This window comes from Bombus affinis, chromosome 14 (genome assembly GCF_024516045.1).
Source record: "Bombus affinis isolate iyBomAffi1 chromosome 14, iyBomAffi1.2, whole genome shotgun sequence".
NCBI lineage: Eukaryota > Metazoa > Arthropoda > Insecta > Hymenoptera > Apidae > Bombus > Bombus affinis.
This window is the reverse complement of record NC_066357.1, coordinates 7,165,378-7,190,646: the sequence shown is the minus strand read 5'-3', so window position 1 is coordinate 7,190,646 and position 25,269 is coordinate 7,165,378. Positions and strand designations below refer to the sequence as shown.

General features: G+C 39.6%; 2 protein-coding genes and 1 non-coding gene across 3 annotated transcripts; all 3 read right to left on the bottom strand.

The window, feature by feature from the left end:
* Positions 1-135: 135 nt before the first annotated feature.
* Positions 136-3,369, bottom strand: LOC126924342 (uncharacterized). The gene is made up of 4 exons (XM_050738705.1): positions 3,045-3,369; positions 2,188-2,533; positions 845-1,585; positions 136-536 (listed from the first exon to the last, which is right to left on the bottom strand). Exons 2-4 carry the CDS (start codon positions 2,529-2,531, stop codon positions 266-268), a joined length of 1,356 nt encoding a protein of 451 aa, XP_050594662.1. The 5' UTR covers positions 2,532-2,533; positions 3,045-3,369; the 3' UTR covers positions 136-265.
* A 1,259-nt stretch (positions 3,370-4,628) lies between these two features.
* LOC126924340 (ETS translocation variant 1) lies at positions 4,629-25,254 on the bottom strand. Its single transcript, XM_050738700.1, has 9 exons — positions 24,869-25,254; positions 20,344-20,455; positions 16,417-16,470; positions 15,176-15,235; positions 11,483-11,627; positions 10,800-10,936; positions 6,200-6,702; positions 5,570-5,903; positions 4,629-5,047 (listed from the first exon to the last, which is right to left on the bottom strand). The coding sequence occupies exons 1-9, from the start codon at positions 24,917-24,919 to the stop codon at positions 4,635-4,637; spliced, it is 1,809 nt and encodes a 602-aa protein (XP_050594657.1). The 5' UTR covers positions 24,920-25,254; the 3' UTR covers positions 4,629-4,634.
* On the bottom strand, positions 16,240-16,312 carry Trnak-uuu (transfer RNA lysine (anticodon UUU)). The gene has a single exon. It is a non-coding gene; the product is annotated as a tRNA-Lys (tRNA).
* Positions 25,255-25,269: the final 15 nt, after the last annotated feature.

The window sequence follows — 25,269 nt, the reverse complement described above, 5'->3', positions numbered from 1 at the left end:
ATTTTCGAGCACGACGAAAACAAAGATGGCGGTCGCCGAACCGCGAGCCGGCAAGCGGAATGTTCTAATTCCGTCGTCAGATGTCGCCACTAGAGGCGCCAAATTTATCGCTCCTAAATACGTAAGTCGTATGAATTATTGAAAATAAATTATCTTTATTATCAGTATCATTGAACAAAAATACAACTAAGATGTTTTGTACATATAATGGTAACTTAAGTATATAGGTTGTGGATATTAATACGTATCGGTACGATAATTTTGTTTAAGATTTTAGCTTCTCAGCCAGGGTAGGCACAAGCTTTTTGAGTTTGCCAGCGTCGTGACTGAATGCCCACATTATACATCGAGTATGTTCTTCGCTTGGAAAACCACAAAGTTCTTCGTCTGTCTCGAACCATTGAATATTCTCTTCTTTGATTCGGTCTACTAGACTTCGTAAATTCTTATTCCTCTCTATGTCCCAAGTAACACTCGAGTCTGGAACTTGAACGTTCCTCAGCTTCTTGTAATCTCCCTCCACTTCCTCATACGCTCTGTAGGATACGCCGAAGAGTGTTGTAATATATATTTTTATCACAAATAATATTCTATTCCCTAATAATAACGATATAGCATATATTAATAATAATTAGATTACGGATATTTACGCATATTCATATTTTTATGGAATTGTTTTATCTATTAAGTATTGTAAAAAGTACTATACCTTTTATACTTCTTATACATTTCTTCATATTATACGCATTCTGTGTATTTTTGCACTTTTTCCCATAAACACGTACAAATCCGTAGTCTAACAATAATTATACATGTATATATACATAATAAAAAATGTACTTACTTAAGAAATCCATTGTCTTCGATTTTGTATCTGTCGGCCAACGGCTTGAAGGCTTGCACCAAGTCAATGGGTAAATAATTGAAGTTCTCCTTAGCTCGGCCATTCACGTTATAATCCGTGATCCAATTCTCGAACACTTCCACGGCTTCCTTCATGTTCTTGATCTTTTGCTCGTCCTTTGTGCACGATATCACCCGCTCAGCCCTTTTCACCAGGCCAGTGATCGCATGATACTGATAACTTACGTCCCTGCCCTCCAACGATTCTATACTCAGCAAAGCTTTCTCCTTATCTTTGAAACTGAGTCCGCTTTCCTCCTTTTCAGTCTTCTCTTCTTCGGATGAATGTTTCGCTACCTTTTTTTTCGGTTCGTTGTCCTCCTCCTCTTCATTGCTGGACGAACTGCTGTATCTTCTTTTCACGCTTTTACCTTTGTCATCTTTATCAACCTCCATGTCTTCGTTATTCTCAGATGGAAACTTTTCTTCCACCTGGGTCATGAGTTTCTTCAACTTGGTCGGTTCTGGACTATAGCCCAGCAGGATGCACTGAACGTGTTCCTTGGTTGGGAGTCCCCGGAAGAGACCCACATCGGTCTCGTACCATTGCATGTGCTTCTGTTTGATCTTATCGATGATCTCCTTCAACCTTCGATTCCTTTCGATGTCCCAAGTGGTCTCTCCGCTTGGAATTTTAACAGCTCGCAGACCTTTGTAATCGCCTTTCTCCTTCTTGTACGCGCTGAAAAATCAGAAACACGTGAAATACTTACAGGAATAGATCTATACTGAATACCTAGATATTGAATGAATCAAAAAAATACTTAAGGAAACGCAAGTAAACGGTCACGTGTAACATTGGCATTAAACTAAGGAAACACACCAATGACCTCTTTCTTGGATCACTTGGTCACAATAATTTACTTTACTATACTTAATGTTAAAACATACACATATTTTATTTTTGCTTAATATTGTATGGTTTACGCGATAAAATTGATCATTAATTATTTTCACCGCGTTAAATGTAAAATGCTAAACAATCTAAAAGATACTTTAAAAATAAGCATTTTATTGCAACGGTGCCAGTAGTAAACAAGAAGGTAGTAAACAACGTAATAAAACTGAAAACTGCTAATATTCGGTACCTTGAATTACACCTAGATTCTGGTGTAACTGAATTGTTGTAAAATCAATTAGAACCACATTGAAACAAAGTTACACCGAATCAAATTAACTTTCGAGAACTAATTCGTATTGCGCCAAGTGAAAAAATAATCGGTCATTCAATTTGAAAAGACTCGCCGAAAGAACTATACTTGCGAAGAAAATGTTGTTATTTACTTGTAGAATTCCTCCTCCAGAACATCGTACTCTTTGGCAAGATTCCTGAAACCTTTTATAGTCTCGATTGGCAAATAAGCAAGGTTTTCTTTGCTGCGATTGTTCTCCTTGTAATCAGTCAACCAATCCTCGAACACTTTCAAAGCCTCGCGAAGATTGGCCAGCTTCTCCTCGTCTCTGGTGATCTGCAGCGTCCGTTTCGAGCGACTCACGAAACTAGAGATCACGTGGTACTGATAACTGATATCACGACCTTCCAAAGCCTTCAGCGTGTCCAAGGCCTTCTGCTTGTCCTTGAACCCCATCGCAGACTCTTCCGGTTCCGTGGATTTGCTTCGGCCCATTGCTGAAAATCGACACGTTCGTCTCTCCTCTACATACGTACGTATAATCGAGCGAGATCGCGTGCAACGCGTGGCAGGCACGTGAGACGCGACGCAAATTCACGCGATCGATTGAACGGTATGGCCAATCATTAGGTATGGCAAACAGAGGCGGAGAAACACTCGACGAGAGTGTGACGCCAGCATGTCAGTTTTATCGTTGACGTAATTACTGGTTTACGGAAGGATCAATACAAGCCGGACGATGGTCGAAATTGTATATTTGTGCAAACTGCAATTTGAACGCCGCAGTTTTTTGTCGATCCAAATAGCAGCGTCGAAATAGCATCGCTTAGAAAATAGCTGGCATATCGTCGAGACTATTCGATAAAAAACAACGCGATAAGAAAACTTTGCGGTTTTCGTCGATTCAAATAACAGGGTGGAAACAGCGACGGTTAGAGAATAGATCACGTATGATCGATAGTATGGGATAAAAGATAACGAGATAAGAAAACTTCGACAGACACTTACCAAAACTATGCAGGCAATATCAATATCCTTTGGTGTGCAATTAATCTGATCGGATCACTGACACTGTTCCTAACACGAAGATAGATCGTATCACGTAGTAGTTGCAAGAAACCGAATGGACTTTTAGATTCTAACGTTGAAACTGCGCGACTGACAGTGGCAGACAGATTTACCGGGACCCGGCTTTGGTCGGCGATGTTCACCAACGATACAACTGCTCACGGATGAAGAAGGATAGACGATTGGCGAGTCGGCGGAAAAGAGAGGGGTCGACATAAACATATCTACTATGTGTCACAGCCCGAAATACGCAGCCGACCTCAGTTCGTAGTCTTTGGTTTGCGTCACTAACTGCTAATACAACGGCGAAAAGAAGGATCGACATGGAAAGTCTCTGCGCACGATCACGTACGATTCGTCTGTGTGTAACTCATGCTCGCATAACCGTTTACACTCGTACTAATTCGCATATCGAGCATTCCACCGTATTTACTTTCAGTAAGACGATGGTGATTTCTTGCGCATCTTTCTCGATGACACGGGCAGATAAACTTGTTAATGACGCTGTTTAGGAACGTTGGGTACATAGACTGCGTTTTTACGTTTCGATAGATTTATTTGGTATTTACAGAAGTTACAGTATCCTGGTGAACTACTCGGACACGCGCAATGTAACAACGATCACAAGCGATTGGATCTGCCGAGCTAAAGGGTTCTTAGTCGATCTGAACCATCATACATACGCCTTCGAATTTCGCTATTTACAAGATTCATGGTACGCGCGATTCGAGTGTCGATTCTGAAATACGTTTGTCAATGGTCGCGTAATGAGTCGATATTGAGCGTCTACTTTTAGGAAACTCAGTTCTATTTTTCTCCGATATTGCTATTAATTCTTGGTTAATTTAAGACATCGTGGCATATTGTTACCAAGTTTTGTTTGACCATATAACACGTACATCGGTAGATCGTTTTAGGCATTGATTTTTATAAATTCAAATTACAGTGTCTTATACCGAAATATGTATATGTATACCTTAAGAAAGATGTATCGTACACTCAGTTTCATTTTCACCTTTCCTTTAACAAGAAATTCGATAAATTTTTGTTAGTCAACCGATGGAAAATTTATGCTTTAAGAGGTTGAACTAAGATATAGTATCAGTTATTGCGTATATACGTATGTACGTATTAGCGTAACTGTTGCTACTAATTGTTGTTTAAATTAAGACATTTAGCAATATTGTAATTAATTCTTGTTTAAATTAAGACATTGTGCGTTATTGCTACCTATCCTTGTTTAAATTAACATCGTACAACATTATCATTCGCTTAAGTCAAGTTATCGTGCGATGTTGCAACTAATTTCTGTATAAATTAAGACACTGTACGACCATGGACGAACGCTGCTTGACATTCAAACCGTGCGTTCCATTAACACCTACACGTTATACTTAAGCCACCTATACAATCGTATAACGTGTAAGCACGTAGTACGGGGCAATCTATGACTAGAGATTTTCTCGAGAGTCAATTCTCGATGCGTATGACTTTCCGTCTTCCGATAAAGTTGAGACTGTCGAGAGAGATTCAGCAGACGCAGCTGCCTACGCCGAGGCAGGCGTACGAAGTTTGCTCGATCTTCGAGCTGGTGGTAGTAGCGTCTAGCAAGGTTGGTTGGGAAAGCGTTGGAGCAGCCGGTAATTGCGCTCTCTGCACGCCATCGTACAAAATCGATGACGCTTCTCGTTCTCTGCTGATACCTTCTGTTTCCTGTGCGTACGGAATTCTCGCGAGTTCTTGGCTCCTCGATTCTGTCGGAGCATCGTGGGACGACAAGCGACCGTAGTTTAGGAAGGTCTCTGTGTAGCTCGAGGGTGGATGGTGGTGACTTCCGTTGTACTCATGCGAGTAATGGGGATGGTATCTGTTCGATGGTGCCTTGAAACCTTCGTTGCCACCGAGGTACTGGTGCAGGTGATGCAAACTGGATGGCCCATACACTGTCGATCGTAAATTCAATTTTACAGATTGATCGTTGTTTGCAATTTTTATGACTACAATGTGTTTGTTTAAATCCCAGTAGAGACTTTTTTTTTTTCATTAATCGCTAGACGACGTTCTAAAAAGTTATCGCGTATAATAACATACATTGCTATTTCATGTAATGTCTTGTACAATTAGGAAACTGTGTATAGTATGATAGTGCGTCACGTTTCATCCGTAGGTGAATGCACTAAGAATTGTTTAATTAACTACTTAGTGTCTAGAGCTCGGTAATTGAATCAACGTAATATGTGTGTCAGTTCCAACGAATGTGATATGCCTTTTGGTATAGTATCTTATGAATGAACTGTGTTGCGCATCTACGTGTTGTTTGTTGCTTGCAAAAAGATGACCACATCATTGACAGATACAATTTAAAGCGTATATTAGACTAGATGGCGATCTGCATGCAAACTGTTTGCGATAGTAGTGTAAACTCGATATTAATTACGATGTATATATATACATGAGCTACTGACCTGCTGCGGTATTCGAGTACATGGCAAGAACTGCATCACCGTAGCCACTGGTGGGATGTTTTGCTAAATCAGAAACATCATTCGTAGATGATATCTTGCTAGATATCGATTGACTTCGAACGCCGTTTTGTACTTCGCTGGGGAGACCGGCCGATCCTGCGGAGCCGTAGGCCATGTTGAAAAGTGCTTCCGGGTCGCACACGAACTTATACACGTATCTCTCTCCAGCCACCTTTTGCATTATCCCTTTCTCGTAATAGTACCTCAATGATCTGCTCAATTTATCGTAATTCATTGCCGGTCGATTCTTTTGAACTCCCCATCTTCGAGCTACCTGAAGAAAATGAAATATATCACTTTACCGTTTGTGTGATTAGATTGTTGATATTTCTACCTCAAAAAATTGATAAGAAACTGAATGATGTAAAATTGTGCAGAATTCACATATAGAAAATGCTAAAGAAAGAAGAAAGTGAATATCGAATATCGAGGAAAATACTGGAAAGAAAAATACACGTTATGTCTAATAGACAAATAAATCTAAATACATTTAGGTTTCATATTTTTTGGACAATGATCGTAAAAATATAAATTGAGGAGCATTAAATTTATAATAGCAATGCAATCTACCTCTTCCGGTTCGATTAGCTTGAATTCCATTCCACGACCAGTCCATGCAATGCAAGGTGCGTTCGCAGGATCGTCTAACAAGGTGACTAAAAACTGCCATAATTGAAGAGAACCTCTTCGTTGTTGTTGATAGCCAACGGACATTTCGCTCCAAGACGACACTCCCGTCGCCGAAGATGGCCTCTTGCTAGTATACTCTGTGTTCCACGAGCTAGGAGATCCTTTCTTTTGATAACAATTACTCTGTCTCTCCCACGATGGATTCCTGCCTTCTAATTGAACGCCCAGCTCGGTCCACGTGGGCGTCACGCTTCTCTTACCGTACACTTCCGAGCTCCAATTCTCTTGTCGCGGAAAGAAAGCTTCGCCAGGAGCTGGAATCGTCGATTGCCATTGAGAAGCTGCGGAGGAAGTGCTGGCTGGCCGACTAGGCGATGGCGAACCTCTGGCGTTTCTCGTTCCGCTTCCGTATTGCTGCTGTTGCTGGTAGACCATGCTGTTGCCTGCGTAAATTTGCATCATCGAGTTGAAGAGATTATTAGGTTTGCGTATTCCAAAATTTCTCATTCTCGTTTTGGAAAACAAAAAGCAAGGGTTTTCATGTTTTAGGAAAATGTTTAACATTTAACTTGTTAAGTTGAAAGAGAAATATATTACTATAATTTATATCGATAGATGTTCATACGGAAATATATTAATTTATATGTTAACTGATGGGATTTTAAGATATCCTAATAAAAATTTGAATTTTAATTTGTAGTTTATAATGATAAGGCTCAACCTAATCGAAGATTAGTGAAATTCTGCATTATGTGTACGTTTCCGTATGTGAGGTATTCCAGGATTCCACAGTAGCAATCGAGAGTTCATAAGGTATCGCAACGAGTAATCGTATATTCCAGTAACAATTTTTTCATATTTTCATCTTCAATATATCCTTTAACGTTAGAAAGATACAATTATTATATCGAGGATGAAGGAAAAAACGGAACTGTTTCTAATTTCGTTTCGTAAAAATTCGTTTCGTACCACAGCCGAGGTTTCGTATGCATTTCGATCTTCGGACATTTCGTTCGTCTGAAAGACAGTTCATCGAAGCACGATGACAATATCCAGCGTAAACACAGTCTACGGTAGAAGAAGAATGGATAAGGACGAAATGGACACGAGAAAATTCTCGGATGCACGAGAAAGAACGAAACGCAAGCAACGTATTAGCGATTGCACTCACGCGCGGTTGCCGGTGAAGTGCTCGTCACACAAATATCGGCAGGAAATTGGTTGATATTCAAAGCCCACGGGGTTGTCGGGATGGCGGAGCTCGCGGATAGCGGCACCGCCTGAAATACCGCGTAGAGCTCGCGCGATATGTATATTAATCGGGTGCTCTCCTCACAGGGAGCATCCACCACCGCCGGCATCCCGCCGATGCCGTGGTCCCTCGAGCCGAAAAAGCTATTCTCGAACCATAATCCGGTTACGTTCCAAGTCGTGTACCGGGAATATTGAAAAATTGAGAACCCTCTTGCCGATACCGAGCCGGAACGCGACGCTGCCAGCCGTGATGCAGTCCATCTTTTTGCTCGTCGATTAAAAAACCTCTACTTTCGTTCGTTCGTGGAAAAAGAAACGTACTAACTTCGCAGGATGTGCGACGTATGTACATGAAATATTCTATTCGATCTGGCTTGCGGTTGGAAATCAAGGTATACACCGTGTACCCAATATTAATGGGAAATCTCAGTCATCGAGGTGAAATTAAGAGGAGGAAGGGCCGGGAAAGTTAATCGTGTCGGCAAGTTAGCTTTAGCTTCCTAGCTGGCAAACGTCGGTCGGATCCCGATCTCGTGTAGACGAGACAGACAGGAATCGCGGGGAGGAGGGTCGAAAGCTACGGGCCAATCTGGCACTCTCTCTCTCTCCGAAGAGGGGCGAAAGGGGTTGACCTCAACGTGCAAGCGAGGGCAGAGGCTTTGCGGGTAGTTTTAGATTAAAATTAATCGCGAGCTGATGAAACCGGTGGCGATGTACCAAACAGGAAAAGGGTTGAAGCCGGGACTGGTCAGGGGCGGTGCGCAGAAGGGTTGCACGGAAAAGAGGACGGCCTCCACTCGTCCACTCTCAGACGAGGAGCTTCGGTTCTTTTCTCTCTTTCCCTTCTTCCCTCTCTCGTTTACTCTCGCCATCTCTTGTTTCCCTTCCACTCTCTCGCTCATCCTCCCTCTTCTCTTCTCATTTTCTTCTCCATCCCTGTCTTTATCCTGCTATCTCTGTCTCCCTGAACCCCGAATTCCGGAGTAGAGGCTGGTTAATAATGCAAGGTCCATTTTCCACCCACCTGACGCGCTGAAATGACCTTCTTTGCTTTCTGCTCATTCACAGGAGGCAGATCCTGCATGTTATCGAATCGATTCGCAACGACTGTTTGTTCATGCATATCGTTTACGTTTAACTCTAAGTTGTTGAATAGAGGAGTATAGAATACAGGAGGACCGACTATAATCCTCGTGAGCCAGGTACTAGCATTAATTAGCGAAGTGGTGACCAATCTGCCTCACCCATTAACAGGTTATTACTATTCCACCCGCTATATTGGTCAACGACTGGTCGATTTAGTGGACTAGGGAGACAGAAACGTTTAACATGCTCCCTTGACGGTCTGCATAAGCGATCATCGGTCGTTTCGTTGAAATTTTCAAAAAATAGTACTTTGTTAAAGATGAAATTTAATTAAAATGAACGAGCGACGATTGTGAAACGAGTTTCGTCAATGGCAACTGATCATTTTACTATCAGATTTCCAAAGTACGTAATACTGTTTCAGGAATTAAATTCATTGAAGAAGAGAAGCACGCGTTTGCGTTCGTTTCACGAGTGAGAACGCACTGAAACTATACGTGTCAGGGTGTATCAATATCGATAGGTATGGTCTTATTATTAACCTAAACTGCGTGTAAATAATTGAAACGGCTTAATGGGAGGGAGAATTACGCGAAGAGACGTAGTAGAAGCATAATTCCCGGGTGACTTGGAAGTAAATGGGTATACGCGCACGGTGTCGGCCAACGAATATAGCAGCGGAGTTCCTAAAGGATTCGTTTGGTGTACGTGCGTGAATAAAGGAAGACTAATCGGTCTGATTACAAAGCATGAGCTTGCAAACCCTTCGTCGGTTCTGCCTTTTACGTTATACGTAGATTGCATAGCCTCGAATACTATTAAGCAATGCTCTATAAATCTAACGTGAAACTTCTCTTTGAAAGCTTCGAGAATTTTATCAAGCTTATCACTGAGTCTCGAAAAGTATTTTTCATTGAAAAATCTGCAATATCAACTGTATCCTGAATGCAAGAGAAAGCTTTCGCGACTTGCAATCTCCCTCGGGAGAGAATTCTATGCTCTTTCCTTCGTTTAGCAGCTTTCGCTGGATTCTACGAAGCGCTTCTCCGTAGCTTTCGAGTTGAAAGCATTCTTCAATTATTCACTTACGTATACTTAGTCACGCGTGAGCGAGTCCACTGTACCAGCGACGAACTTCGTCAGGGATTATTAAGGAATTTCGCATTAAAACGTCGCTGAAAATTTATTAGCCGGCTTCCGTACGAATCGTTTGACCCAGAATCAAAATCGTTCCCTCTAGACTCTAGACGAAATCAATCCGTCGTGACTCTCAAATTAAATATAACAACAAAGTATGACGAGGTACGATCGATATGATCATGCTAATGCAATTTCAAAATGATTCGCATAACACAGATAATAGAGTCACGAAAGATGTCTATGTACAAGCGGTCGAGTACTTTTGCATTACGTCAAATAAATTAAATCACTGTTATACACAGACGATCGGTTATATGTATATCGAGTGACAACTAATTTATTACTACACCGTATGGAAGAATACTTTTGTATTCGCGATAAGGCAAAACGTTTGGAATCTGCTTAAATCACTCGTGCGCTCATCATTTGTAATTTAAGGAAAAAATTCAAGCTGTTTAACAAAATAACGAAGACGTTAAAACAGTGCACGCATGCTGGAGAAAACATGAGCTGTAATGAAGACAAACGCGGTAATCGTAAGTTATTAACACGCCTGTCTGTAAAACGTTAGTAACTCTTGTTCGAACATTTCGCCATTTGATAGAAACTCGTAATGAAAGCGTTACGGGCTTTTCTTAGGTCTTTCGATTTTTCCAAAAAACCAAGAAATATCGGAAGTTTTGAATGATCCTAATTGGATGAACAGGGATTGTAATGATAATGAAGAGGGAGATAAAATATAAGACGATGAATTTCGGGTCGCCAAGGCGCTCTAAAAACAGAGACCGGAAGAGCAACTCGAGCTAGAGCTCGATTAATGGATGGAACACCGAGTACTTCCCTCGTGCTCCAGTTATTTATGGGATCTATAGGGTAGTAAAGCGCCACGTGGATCTATTGTCAAGAGATTTGTCACGGTGCACGTTCGAAAAGAGGGTATCATCGGTTCGGAAATCTCGTTGTTCCAAACAGCTCCTGAGAGCGAGCTAAGAATATTATCTATCGAATTGTACACGTCTATTCTACGTTCCATTTGTCCAACAAATCACAGATTTCTTACTATTTCGAGTGTCCTGAGCTGTTGATGTGGGGATGCTCGTCACGGAAATCGGCTCCCCATATCCTCTGTCCGCTGGTTCTTCCTTCACCGCTACGTTCTTCGTTGCCTCGCTTGTCCTCGAGCTCATCTTAGTATTTCTATACACGAACAAATACAAACGACTCTAGATTTTCAATTCATAAACAATTTACGCGTCAATTTCTTACTTTTTATAAATAGAAATATTGCGAATATCTATGCGAGTACATATTTTCATAGATGATTAAAAAATAATTATAGATAACTAGAGATGAGAAAAGAAATGTAATGCAAGTAGAAAATTGTTTTATGCGTTGGATATCATAGTGTATTTTGGGTATTTTATATTGATACATTAAGCTAGGTCAGATATTAGAATATCTTCCCTATAAGAATAACATGTGTATTTGGTGCAAGTTGTTTTACTTTCGTTACTTTTATTACGCATCTATTCGCCTGCTTAAAGTCTTAAACAATTAAACATTTCTCAATTTCATGAGAATCGTGCAGCGAATAGATGTTTTAATATTTACGAATGGCAGTGTATCTTCGCATACTACGTATACACGCTCCGTGCATTTCCGTGCTTTCAGATTGCCCATAGATGCATAAGAAGCAGCAAGTTATTTGAAATTTCCATTGCTGGATATATTTGTCCTCCTTACCCGAAGCAATTACTGCGATTCTCCGGATCGAGATCGAGGAACGTGCTACCTTGCGAATGTGCATGGTTCATTGGCGTTTGATACTGTGAGTAATTAGTATCATCGATTCTTCTGCAATTCGCTGATTCCTGTTTGACATTGGCGTCTGTAAAAACCAGTGTACCGTATACTGTAACATTTTAGTTATATATAACGCTATATAACGCGGTATAACGTGTAAAAAATTCTAGTCACACTTCGAAAGTGAAAGTTTAATTACACGTTGAATTTTTATATACCTCGATCGGTATCAACGTTAAATTTTATCCTACGAAATCGCAAGAATGTGAAGCTGTACGTTATCCAAAAGCAGCAAGGGTGAATAGACATTTAGATGCAAAAAATGTCTTTGGGGAGGGATAGAGTCGCGGATGTACAGACGAACGGTCAATGATTTTAACGATCGAACGAGGATCGTTTCTTGGGACGAAGATCGGCAGGGCGAGGATATAAAGGCGCGTGTCGTTGCGGAAGCAAAGGCGCATCGTTGCAACGGCACGTGGGGATAGCTTCGCTTCCTAATGGGGCTGCCGACGATTTTACGCGGCCGGGGGTGCGCCCTCGATAAATCAAACAGGCTCTGGCCGTGGGAAGCATAAGTCAGAGGCCTCGGGCAATCATTGTATTTGCAAACATCGGAAGTTTACTCGCTGAGAGAACAGCCGCGCGGACCCTACGGTACGAAAAAATCGTACGGTTTCACGTGGAACTTATGAACATCTCGTTTCGCGGCGGAAAACAATGTTTACACGACGAGAAATGATGTTGAATAACAGCCAGTTGCAATCGAAGAATATAAAGATGCAAAACACACGAGAAGATGATTTTTGTTAATTTTCTCATATTTATGTCATTCGATAGCTGAAAGAAATTAGTGGTATTTTAATGTGGAATTTGAAGAAGGAAAATAAAAATTAATTTGAAGAAGGAAAAATAGCATGACAGATTTGAAAATATCTCTTGAAAATACAGAGGCTCGCCAAAGTATCGCAATACTTGTTGACACTTTTATGAGCATATTATACGTGCTGTACAAATTTCTCCATTTCGAAGTCTCATCGGTACTGTCACGAGACTCGATTAGCATAATCGTATTGATAATGTCTAGAACAAATTCGGGGAGTTACAAGATGACACAAGAATATATTTAACCGCAGGACCAAACGCAAAGATAGCTTCTACGTGCAACTGGTTGGCAACATATCGAATTTAAAAATTGCTCTACAAAAGAGCTTTTACAATCGTATTTTTCACCTGTAATCTTCGATCGGATAACTACAAAACAATTGTATTTTTCAGCCTGATCTTTTTTCCATAAAGTAATCAACTCTCCATGTATCCCGGTTTATGACGATTATTCACTCTGCTCCGAATGAAGCCAAATCTATCGTTTAACGATAACAACGTGAACAATTTCATCTCATTTAACGATGTATATTGACCCAGAGAGAGAGAGAAAGAGAGAGAGAGGGAGAGAGAGAGGGAGAGAGAGAAAGAAACACGGACAGTCTTTTTTTCAACTTTACACCGATATAACGGGCGTAACAACATCCGGTAAACAAAGCCTGGAATAAAAGTTTATTGGCAAATCTGAGCCCGCCCATCAGCCTGTGTACCTCGAACAGGGTTCCCTCTGATTGTTTGCATACGTATTACGTGTGCAAATGAACGAGCTGAATCTCGCGCGAGTCCAGCAACGGATAAAATTAACAGGTGAAGAGCAAATTTGATGTACGGCATCGTACGGGAGGCTGCCAGCTTGCAATTGTGCAAATTACGGTGGAAATTGAACGAGTCGAGTTGCCAAGTGTATCGAGCACGATACAGAGAACGATATAACGATCGTGTGCAATACGAAATTTTCTTTATCGAGTTAACACACGAACGATAGGAGAACACGTGTATGCATGCAAGTATATAGACATTATCCGCCATTCCCTCTGGCCGTTTGCTCGCCGATTCGACGCGTCTCGAAATATTTGCCAGATTTTCCAACCTGTACACATACGAATAGAGCCTGGGAATTTTCTTAAGAATTTCGCGATAACCGAACGAATCGGATCATTCTGAGAAACTTAACGAAGATTTCGAAGTGATATATTTTTATTAGAAATTCATGAAACTAAAATTATGTGGCTGTTCCAAAAGTTATTCTCCACCGCGAATTATTTAAGGTAGTTTCCACAAATGCCTAGGTCATTGAATTTTCTATCGTTGGACCGCGGATTTTTATGAAAAAATGCATAGAATATTCAGAATAGAATACTTGTTGTAGTAATTAATAAACGAAACGTGTGCATATTTCGGTTCCATTCTTTCTTCGTTATGTTCGTAGAAATGTGAAATTGCTTAAAAATCCAAAGTACACTTTTCGCGAATAAATTTCATAAAGACCAAAAACGCAACGAACTTCCGAGCAACCCAATAAGATGAAGAGGAAGCTCCTTTTTTTACGTACGATATTAAAACAGCTTTGATAAACGGCGCGGTTGTGTAGAGAGACGCTAATCAGCTAGAGGTTGAAGAAAGGGGAGAAAAGAAGCCTTTAAGACTTAATATAAAGTGCTTCCTCGTGTAATGCGATATCGATAATCGACGGCAGTTTTCTGCTCACTCTATCTTGCTGCTTTAAAAACACTGGCCTCGGGCGATTTATCGGCTTTTTTTAATATCCTCGTCAATATTGCCCCTCCGAAAAAATTTCATTGTCAACGAACGAAGATTGCAAGATATTCGATATGATTTTCAAGATATTTTGTAATAATTAGACTGCGGATTTTTATGCATTTACCTTAACTAATTAAGCATTTATATATTTGGACATCTTCCTATAGAAACGTATACACGAATAGATAAGAACGAAACAAATGATGGCACAATTTTTCAACAAAATTTATAATAAAATATTATGCACTATTGGAAAGTTATTTATTTCCAGACTGGCTACGTAGTCTCCGAGATACAGGTGAGATAAGGAAAACTCTTCCAAGCTTATATTGTGATTAATTCAAGCAATAATCATTAATCGAAACTATTGGAAACATCGGTTAATTGCGTTTGAAAAATTTTATTCTATAAGAAGATGATAAGTATGGTGCGTTACTTTTAACCATTCGTTTCTCATTGCTTTATACATTTTATTAACATTCGCGTACCCTTCCTGCAAATCGGTTAAATTATTCAGATTCTTAGCGAGGGCAGTATGGAAAATATATAAAATATGCAGATTAGGGTACTCGTTATAATATTCAATGGGTGAAATTTCTACTTATGTTGCATTTCTTCGGTTACATGCACAAAAATTTGTCTCTGCGTAAATATCCGCAGTCTAGTAATAATGTTTCGATACTGTATGATCAGAGGTTTGCCATAAACGCGAGTCGCGAAATCGCAAGAGTCGTGAGATCGCAAATTTGTAGTTTCCTATTCGCGTAAATTGTATCGAGCTACTTTCTAAATTGACACTTGAATTGCATATGCGATACATTTCCGTGCAGCTTCCGTTTCGATCGAGATTGACTTCCTTCGTGTTACGCGGTTCGTCAAGCATTTGACACGATTCGAACATAGCACGTAATTAGGTGAATCTCGGGAAATCGCGAGTTGCCTCGGCTGATCGAAGATGTTAGAGGAATAAATTTCTGCCACACTAACTTGTCATCCGATGGAACTCTGGCACGTACTGCTCGCTGTCCTCCGTTTCGCAGCTGCTGCCTGTAACATAATAATTTGCAAATTTATCATTAAGAAACTATCGTTCGCGTGAGAAAATCGCGAGAACTGCAACTGAAATAGCGTTATTCGATACTAAATTGCTGCATAAATTCTGTTAGCTTCGTTCGTATGAAACAATTCCCCGAGTCAAACACTTAGACTGCACGTCGTTTCTTTAAAAAGTAATTTCCAAATTATTCGAGATACTTTCTCAGCAAATATTTATTATTCCAGATATATAGGAATTATCAGTTTTAAAATTCAAGAGTTCTTAGAATCGAGTCGTTATTTACAGATTTTACAGATTATTTTATTTACAGATTTTTAAAAGTAATTTATGTATTAAAAAATTGACTGAGTCATTGGCAGATAATAAAATATAGCGCGAATGTATTCTCTTGAACTGTTTTTCCTCGAATAATATCACGGAATCAATAAGAAATAATAATTAATACTCTGGCGGATAAAACTTGAATGCAAGCTAATATTAATAGGAGAGAAAGATCATCGTAAGATGTAAAATAATGGTTCGCTAGGATCGCCTGGTGGGTAGCTAGTCGCTCCACTGACAGTGGCAGAAGGTCCCCTCGTTATCGTGATTATTACACTGCACCCATCGTGCATTACATTACAGTTTGTCAAAGTAATCAAAATTAATGTTCCGAATAGTCAGGCCACTGCGTGTAATCATCTTTGTGGAAGATTTACGAACTGTTCGATAAATGGATAGTTTCCCCGTTCATTTTGCAAGAAATAACGTTTATAAGAATTTTACCGTGGGTTTTTAGTTTGCAGAAACTCTGAGCTGTTCTACTGAAAGGAAAGTGGAACGGAAGCCGAGCATTTCAAAGCGGCTGTACTCCTCTTTGCTCTTATAATTCAATCAAGTTAATGGAACCTATTATAACGATTTCTCTGTGAATGAAACGATATAATAATTTTTATATTTTTAGGGCAATGCTAGGTAACATCGATCGATTTGATGGTAAAATAAAAAATAAATTCGCCCGAACAGGGACTCGAACCCTGGACCCTCAGATTAAAAGTCTGATGCTCTACCGACTGAGCTATCCAGGCAGTTGATACTTCATCCCTTAATAATTTTAGAAAAGGTCATTTATTTATAGTAGAATTTTCTGTTTTTTATATTTCTGATAGAAGTTACTTATAACAAAACTTACCATCTTGAAGCCATGGCTCTTGTCTGTATTCCTGTGTGGGGTATATTTCATTCTCTGAAATCAAGTTTTACATTGATTTTTTAAGTGACTGCTTTTTTAAAACGTAACGGTATTATTGAAAATTCTTCATTTTCTAAGTGCAACGAAATTTTGATTTTATAAATTAATATTTTACTTGAATAAATAGAATACTTAAAATGTTCTACTAATTTATCTACTGCATTGCAAAGATAGCCTACGTTTATATAGGTCAATCGATAAGAAATTACGGAAAGAATGCTACATTGTTATTCTATACTGACAGAGATACGACAAGATCTAAACGTTATCTTTCTTATTTTATACATTTACTTTACGAGTCAAGCGAGAAATTACTTGGTGGTATAATGATTTATGGTTACTCGGGGATAATTATCCCAGCCTGAAATTAATGCCTCACATATTCTATCGTATTACTTCGTCAAATCCAATGAACGTCCATTATCGTCAAAAATAATACGAGCATGTTAGATGATAATTATTCGAACACTGTACAATGCTCGAAACATCAAAAGAATTGCTTTCCCTGTCACTTATATTTGTATTTTTTTTACAATTGTGTAAAAACATATTTTTATTACAGTATGGTACGAACACCTATCCATTAAGCCTATAAAATTTCTTTATTTCTATTTATTTTTGACTCACAAGGAAAGGTCACGATTGATTCCGCATCGATTTGGATGAAACTTTATAAGTTTGAAGAACCGCCAAAAATAATAGATACTTTCTTTTTAACTGCAGTGACATAGGTTCGAAGGGTGTGAAATTACTCGTCGAAATTCGATCCCTGAAGTACCTAACTCAGAAACCGTTACAGATAAAAGAAAATCTATGTTCCGAACCTCCATCGAGACTTTCACCCAAACCCTTGACCAGCCCTTCTTCGTCCGATATATCCGAATTTGTTGCTGTGTTTTCTGAGATACATACATTATGCCTTTATTAAAGGTTTAAATCTTTGCATTGCTGCTAGTTGATGTCGGAAAGATGGATTGTTTCAGAGGATACTGGATAATATAGGAATTGCAAAATATAAAATTACTTTTTAGTCATCCTTCCGGAAGGGTAATCAAACGAGTTAAGCGTATATTCTTTGGGGTGTAAAACGATTTCTGGATAATTATGTCATGATGAAACACGATGTCTGAGCTGTAATAAGATTCGGCGAAAGAGCCATAAGACGGAACAAAGACTGAATGTTGGGGGATGAATCAGTAGCAAAAACAACCCCTTTCAATGCAGGCATGTACATAAGAATGCGGCAGAGATGTTGCGTGGGGTCTGTTTAATGGGCCTCTAGGATTCGCCACGGGTAGCCACTTGTCAGTAACCTTGTTTTGTTCATAGTCACAATCTCGTCTGACGAATCGAATTTACTTGGCTTCATAGCTCGTGGGTAATAACGCGTTTTGCCGCGAGTTGTAATAACGATACGTACGACCCAAAATTTGAGAGACCCATCGAAAAATGATAGACTCGAGAGTGGATACTTATAGACGAAAGATAATATCGTTAAGATATATTCTACTTGGAAATTTTAAGACATCTATCTTTAATTTATCTTTGCTATTTTTGCCGTAGATTGTGAATTTTAAATTGCGATATACTATATATAGCATATTTTCTTTGTTATAAAAAATGTCCCTCTCTGTCTCTCTCTTTATTACGTTTGAGATAAGTTAAGTTACGACAAGGATGGTTTCGTAAATATTTATCCGTATCGATTGCCTTATTTAGATACAGACTATTGACGACACCGGCAAGTTAATTACGCATTCTCTTTCTTTTATTCGTTGATATCGTATTTCCATATCCGTAAGAAGAAATAAAATAAATTTTATAAGTTTGCGTCGTATTTTAAGTCACTCTAATAGCTACGTTATCGTCAGCGGAATATTCCTGTCGCAATTCTGCTTCCATTTCTCGCGAGGAGAAGAACCGTTCGAGTCTCGAAAACGAGAGGAGAAAGCTAGAAGGTTCGTTCTTTCGTGTCGACGTTTCAATATATTTCTTCGCGACGAATCGTCGCCGAAAAGTGGATGGGGAGGCTGGGTAGGGCGTAACGTGATTACGATAGAGAAATTGCAGCATTATAGGCAGTGATTGAGTTAGGTGGAGGCGGACCATCCTGACTGGTGGTTCACACCACGGCATGCCAATGTTAGATATAAAGTGTCAATCACTGTGCCCAGACGCTGCTAGGGTGGTTACGAATCCTATGGGGGTACGACTGGCTTCAACTACCCCATGGGGCTCTTTGCGGCGATAACACGTTGCTTATTGAATTCGTCCTGAGGCTTCCCGTCCTGGTGTCACGTTTCTAGGTCAAGGCTGCAAGTAAAACTGCCGACACCGGAGGGATTAATTGACCGATGGTCCAAATTTCACTCGTCCTCTTCATTAGGTCATCCAGCAAATTAATACGACTCTGTAGTCATACGCTTCTATTAATTTCAAATCTTAATTCGCATTTTCGCGATCACTTAGAAATTTGCAGAAGCGTATACGAAACCGTGCGTAATTATTATGTAACGGTGTAGATATTCATGTTATCGCACAACGAAGTAATTTTCTGTATTCGTTAAGAGAACAAGATCAACCTTATGGCCAAGGCTTTTTTCTTTCTGCTCCAACGTAGGTATGGAAAAATTAGCGATAACTAGACTGGAGATTTTTGCCATATATTTATACGAAATTTAAAGGTGCACAGAATGCATATTATACAGAAATACTATATATAAAGCATCCAAAATAGAGTGCCCGCTATAGTTTCTAATACATAAAGCAAATTTCTATCTAAATCGCAACTATAAAAATGTAAATTCGTATAAAAATTCGCAGCCCAGCCGTAACTGTATTTTCTTCCAAAACATTAGGTTGTACGTAAGACAGAACAAAGAACGTGATTCATTACAATTTCTATGTTAATCGATCTGTATTGCCCTAACAAACAAAGTCTAGAAATCGTCAGCCCCTTGAAATACTTTCTATCGTTTTGTGCGGCCTTAAAACGTAATTGCACCGTAGAAAATAATATCATCCCTGATCCGACTATATAAAGATATTGACTCGACTGCCTGTCGGTGACAGGCTCTCTTCGGGGGGTGGTTCCCCCTTCGCCCCGTTGTACACAGTTCGCGAACATCCTGCACGTGCTTCGGGCCGCGCTACGCTTTCTTGCTTGCGTGGATCTCCTTCGTGTACAGTGTACGTGTACGTGTTTGCACGAAGACGCAGTCGAGACTCCATGTCAAGACGGAGGCCCGGTGTTCCCGAGCAACATCGTATCAAAGAGCTTCAAAATCGTCGAGCGGGGGATGGTGACACGTACGGACCGCCCTCGACTTTCTCGTCTCTCGATTTCGTTCAGGAAAAGTCTCATTGAATAATTCGAAACTGATCGAAATATCGAACGACTTCCATTCGCTATAGCGTTTGATGTCTTCTCTATGTTTCATGCGTTTTGATATAGTAGGTGGAAACGATACATAGTAAGATAGTAAAATCGGTCAGTTGTAAAAGTTTACAAGTTTCGATAATCGAGACAAGATAAATAAGACAGATAGATAGAAGATATAAAAGCAGTGAATTCGTATTAAATATCGTACTTGTGACCGGCAAGTATAATGTTAACTCGATTCTTCGTTTGCAATATATCTAACGAAAGTCTTCTTAAAAGAGAAGGATGGTTTTCTATCTGATTTATACATAGAATATGAATTGACACTTTCTCGTTTCTAACTTTTAAAAATTCGATGTAGTTTCCCGCAGTCGTAGAAAATACGTGCGGCTCGGAGTACGGTTAGATCAATTAGTTGCCCTACTTAGTGCTTTACTTTACGACCTTGCTATATCGCTTCCACCTAAAATACATGTTCTACTTACCAGGGTGCAGCTTCTCCTCGGTACTTGGTTGTGTCACGGAGTAGTTACTGGGACAGTATCCTGTGGTAACTGTTTGAAGTGGCTCGTTCAGCCTGTTGAATTCTTCGTTTGGCTGGAAAGATAGATCTGTGTTAAAATAGCGCTTTGTAGTAGCAAACGTTCGTTTCTATACGAAGTAGTATTAATCGGGTATTTCTTCTGTGATCCTTAAATATTCTCTTCGTTCAATTTCCAGTAGCTATTATTTCATTCTTTGTTAAACCGTAAAACGAAGACAGCGTTCTTTATGTACGTACGTACTTGGTTTCAATCGTAGTTTAATATTTCCACATTTTATCGTAGAAAGCCAGCGTTCTGCATTTTAATTTCATCATTTCAAATATCGTCGGGAGTGAAAAGACTTTCTCGTTTGCGAGCGTTCTATCGGGCGAGGAAAAAAGACGAAGACAATCAACGCAGAACTGATGTAAAATTGCAAGAAGAAAGGAAAGAGAACGAAGCGATTTGGAGCAGAAAGGAATAGCGAGGAACGAGATTTTAAGTAAAGTAGTGTATAGCGGGCACAATGAGAAAGAGGAAGAGGGAGAGTGAGAACGTGCGAGAGAAGAGGCAAGGAGGACATCCGGTGAACGATTGGATGGTTTCCTCCTTGCGGAGCAATCTAGTGGTAAAGCCGGTTACCGGTTTTGGAAATTCCAATAACGCCGTGTCGCCGTCTGCTTTTCCTTTATAAAGTTTCACTGCGGTCTCTCAGCCGATCGCTTACACTTTAAAATCGAAAGACATCGTACTTGGTTTTAAGAAAACTTCAAATATGCTCAGTACCTTTCTCAATCTTTTTATTAACTTTGTTGCAGCTCTCGGATTTTTCTGTCTCAATCTTACTCTTGTTTCAACAAATAAAGGGACTTTCAACGTTTTAAGACAATTTTTAATATAAGATTAAAATAGGAAATCATGTACATCGATTCTTTCATATTTTAATCAAATTTATAAATTTAAGATATAAAAGATACAAAGATATAAATTTAAGAATGAAAAACTTGATCGAGTGGGAAATGATTTAATGAACGTAATAGAGTTAACAGGATACCTTTTTAGGTACCTTCCCGTTAATTTTTGAAATATATCTAATCGCATAAATTCATTATAAAAATATACCGTTGATGATAAACGTAATAATAAAATAATCGCTTTATTGCTAAATTATCCATCATTTTTCTTTTAAAGTTAATTCGACAGGATATTATCATTTATAGAGACGTAATCAACTTCCTCTTTCACAGTTTCATAGGTTAGTCTTACGTTCATTGCCTCATCCCTTGGATTTTCCTCTGATTGCAATTAATAGTCATTTATAATTAGTCGCCGTGATGGTTCAGCACTTGTAATCCACAAGCTGTGCCCTCTAATATAAATTTTAATTACATTCCCCGATATTACGTTCAATCTTTAATCCCGCCAACCCGATATCAAATGGTATTTAGCGGCACGACAGCGTTAAATAAGGGATAAAGAATGTATCGCGCGGTTTTATGCGTAACCCACCCTTCCTTATCGAATTTGACCAAATTTTCTTGTTCGAAAAGTTCGTAACATATTTGACAGTGAATTGTATTCTGTATTGAATTTGATTGTATCAGAAAAGGAATATTTACCAGAAATTTTTGCCAAATACGTGGATATGATATAATTATTTGGTCGCTAATTGGAATATTACACTATAGCATAATACCATAATTATTTAATTCGTGTTCTTATAACATTTTTTCTGATATCTATTTGAAGAAGTCTACTTGATCCATAACATCAAAAGAAACAGGTCATATATTATTCCATAAAATGTTACTTCTATTTTTCTTTATATAAAACCTACGTTTATTATTAATAATTAATAAAAAAATTTCTCCACAGCAAAAAACATTCAATCCTAAAAGAATTGAATCCTGTTTATTTTATAATCTTTCCGAACAAGCCAATACATTTGCATATTCTCGATCTTTGTCTTATTTTGAGTCATGAAATTTCCCTATCTTGACAATGTGCGCGTTTTACAGATCCACCAATGCTACTTTAGCCGATCAGGGGTTAATCGAGTGCATTCACGATGCAATGACTCGTAAGGAAAACGCGCAAACAGGGTCGCGTGTCGTTTAACTTTTTCCGTAGGTTCACCTTTCTTCACCATTCCTCCCCCTGACCTTTCCCATCGGGAACGCGTCTCCGTGTAAAAGACGCGCTTGTAAGTGGATCGTTTGGGGTACGTGTGTCATGTACGAACAAACGCACTCGTACGTTTGTATCTAGTGAAAACGAGATACCCATGAATCGTGGGGAACGCCCCATCGTTCCTGATGATGCTGCGAGGGGTCGTCACCCCAATTCCCTTCGTACACCACCCTCGTAATTGCGCACTTCGGTTCGGTTTATAATAAAGTCATCGAGCAGACAACACGTTCCAAACGGACTCCCCTTTCTATCAGCGGATCTTGTCGATTTCGTTCATCGATTTGTGTAAAAACCGAAAAGGCTCTTATGAGATTTGATACACCGGTTTGAGCGAGGATCGTTGGATTAAGGCGTGAAGCTTTGATTTGATGAAGTACAGAGTGTATTCTTTGGTCGTAGCAAGGATGAAAGTAAGATTTTCACTTCATTAAAGATCGTCCAATTTCAACAAAGAGTCGTCGTCCAATTTGATCAATTAGGAGAAGCGAAAGGCGTTGCCACTTTGACGAGAAAACCTCGCCCTTTTTTCTTTCCGTCGCTTTCTTCGACGAGGGTGCGAAGACAATGATGGTTTCGAAGGACAGAATACGAACAATACCGCGGATGACAGCGGGACTCGCAATTACAATGTGTCGCCGACGGAGTCTATCTACTAATTGCTCTCTCGATACACGCATTGACTTTCCGTTTTTCCTAAGAAGAAACCAACTCATCCACGTATCTTTGTACTTCTCAATGCAATCCACGAATATTATCCATAATATTATATAATCCTGTTGTTTATGGTTGTAATGTTAGGCTACGGTTACATTGCATGTGTATCCTGACGAACTATCGTTCTGGCGAATGAAACATTTGACATTTAGTTGCTCTAACGTAATAGCCCGAATAACAGTTCGGCAGAATATGCATCCGCTGTAATTATAGCCTCATACAATCCCAGAATACTATCTTCGTATTCTTTGAAAGAACAAAAGTATCTCGTATCATTGTTGAACCGCGTATTTATAGGAAATTAGAAAATGCAAAATTACACAGAACACATATAATACGAAAAAAACTATCCAAAGAGTAGTGCCGTCTATAATATTTGGTAGATAAACCAATTTTCTATCAGATCCTACTTTTTAACTGATATTCTCAAAAATATGAATTTGCATTAGAATCCGCAATCTAATAATCATCGAAACGTCCCAGGTAAATTCACATGGTGGTAAACGCACCCCGTTGAAGGAGAGGCTTTTAATCATGGGAAACTCGAGTGTCAGCATATGTTGCTGGTACGGAGGACTAAATTAACCGGCGGATCCGTGCAGCGGGGCTGGTGTGTGGGAATCGAGTGATTTTTAGAATCAACAAACATAAATCAAGTGTTTCCGCGAGCGAGTGTTTCACGTCGTCTCTCCCTTCGTTCTTACGAAGGGTGTCCGACGACCACCCACGGCTCACCGGTGTCATAGTCACGGTGGTAGCCCCGTGCACGGGGGTATCCCGCACCGGAGCGACCAGGAGGGTTGAATGGTGGCGACAATTACGTGTTTAGGGGGCACAAAGGGGTGGCACCCGTGGGACGATCCATCGGAGCGTGGTGGCGCGTGCCAAGGCAATTCGACACTCGAGGATCATCGCGCGAGTACGATGCATTATGCGTTCATTGACTTTGACTATGCTCACTGTCCACGCTTATGACTCCATTGTATCGCCATGGGGAAAAACCGGAAATGGGAGTCACGTTGATCAAGTTGTTGTCTATCTGGTCGACTTTTTAACTTTTTTGATGGATAAACACTAACTCTCTTTCGTAATTATTGGGTTGTTTATGGTATTGTTTGAGTATGTAATGATGGATACAACAGAGCGATGAAACGTTGATGGGTTTGAAGTATACTTCGGTAACAGAAGAGTTTCACGTATAAAGTAGATTGTTAATAATTGTCATTATTCTTACACTTGGCAAGGAGAGTATTGTTTCTTCTTAGACATAGAAGAGCAATTATCGCATTGTTTGATTGAAGTAGCGCCTGCCTGTGTATATCTGCCAGTCAGACACGCGGGTCTTAGGATTACCAGTGTAATTATTGTATTGTATGATATAAATAGTATTTGTCCGTATGGGTCAGATGCGCTCATGTCTTAAAGCTATCAATGCGATTATTGCACTGTATAATCTAAGTTGTTTTTGCCTGTGTAGGTTAAATACGCGTATTTATTATCATCTAATGAACGTTTCCAAATTCTTATGTATAGTAAAACTACGGAACAATAAGGTAGTGTCATTCTATATTTTTTATCTTACCAGCCTAGCCAAATCTGTAGTCGTGGCTGGTACTTCTTGATCCTGATTCATACTTGTTACCGAACTCCTCTTCTGATTCCTTTTTGTTGAAGAAAAACGTTCGTCACCAGATTCCACGAAAATGACACGGGTAAAAGTATTGATAAACGAACAGATCACACGAACTGTCGCGTAATTTTAAAGTCACGTTGCTGCACCGTCAAGATCAAAGATAGGACTGAGACGAGTGATTTGATCTCGCTGAACAGTGAAAAGACAGGGTGTATGCACCGGGGGTTGTGTCTACGGTACGTCTACGCCCACAACGTGGTATAGAAATCAGCCCTGCGCGAGCTACTCTGACTAGGGGTTGCTTCCAACCCCTGCTTGGTAGGCGGGGCCTCGAAATCATTGGTAACCTT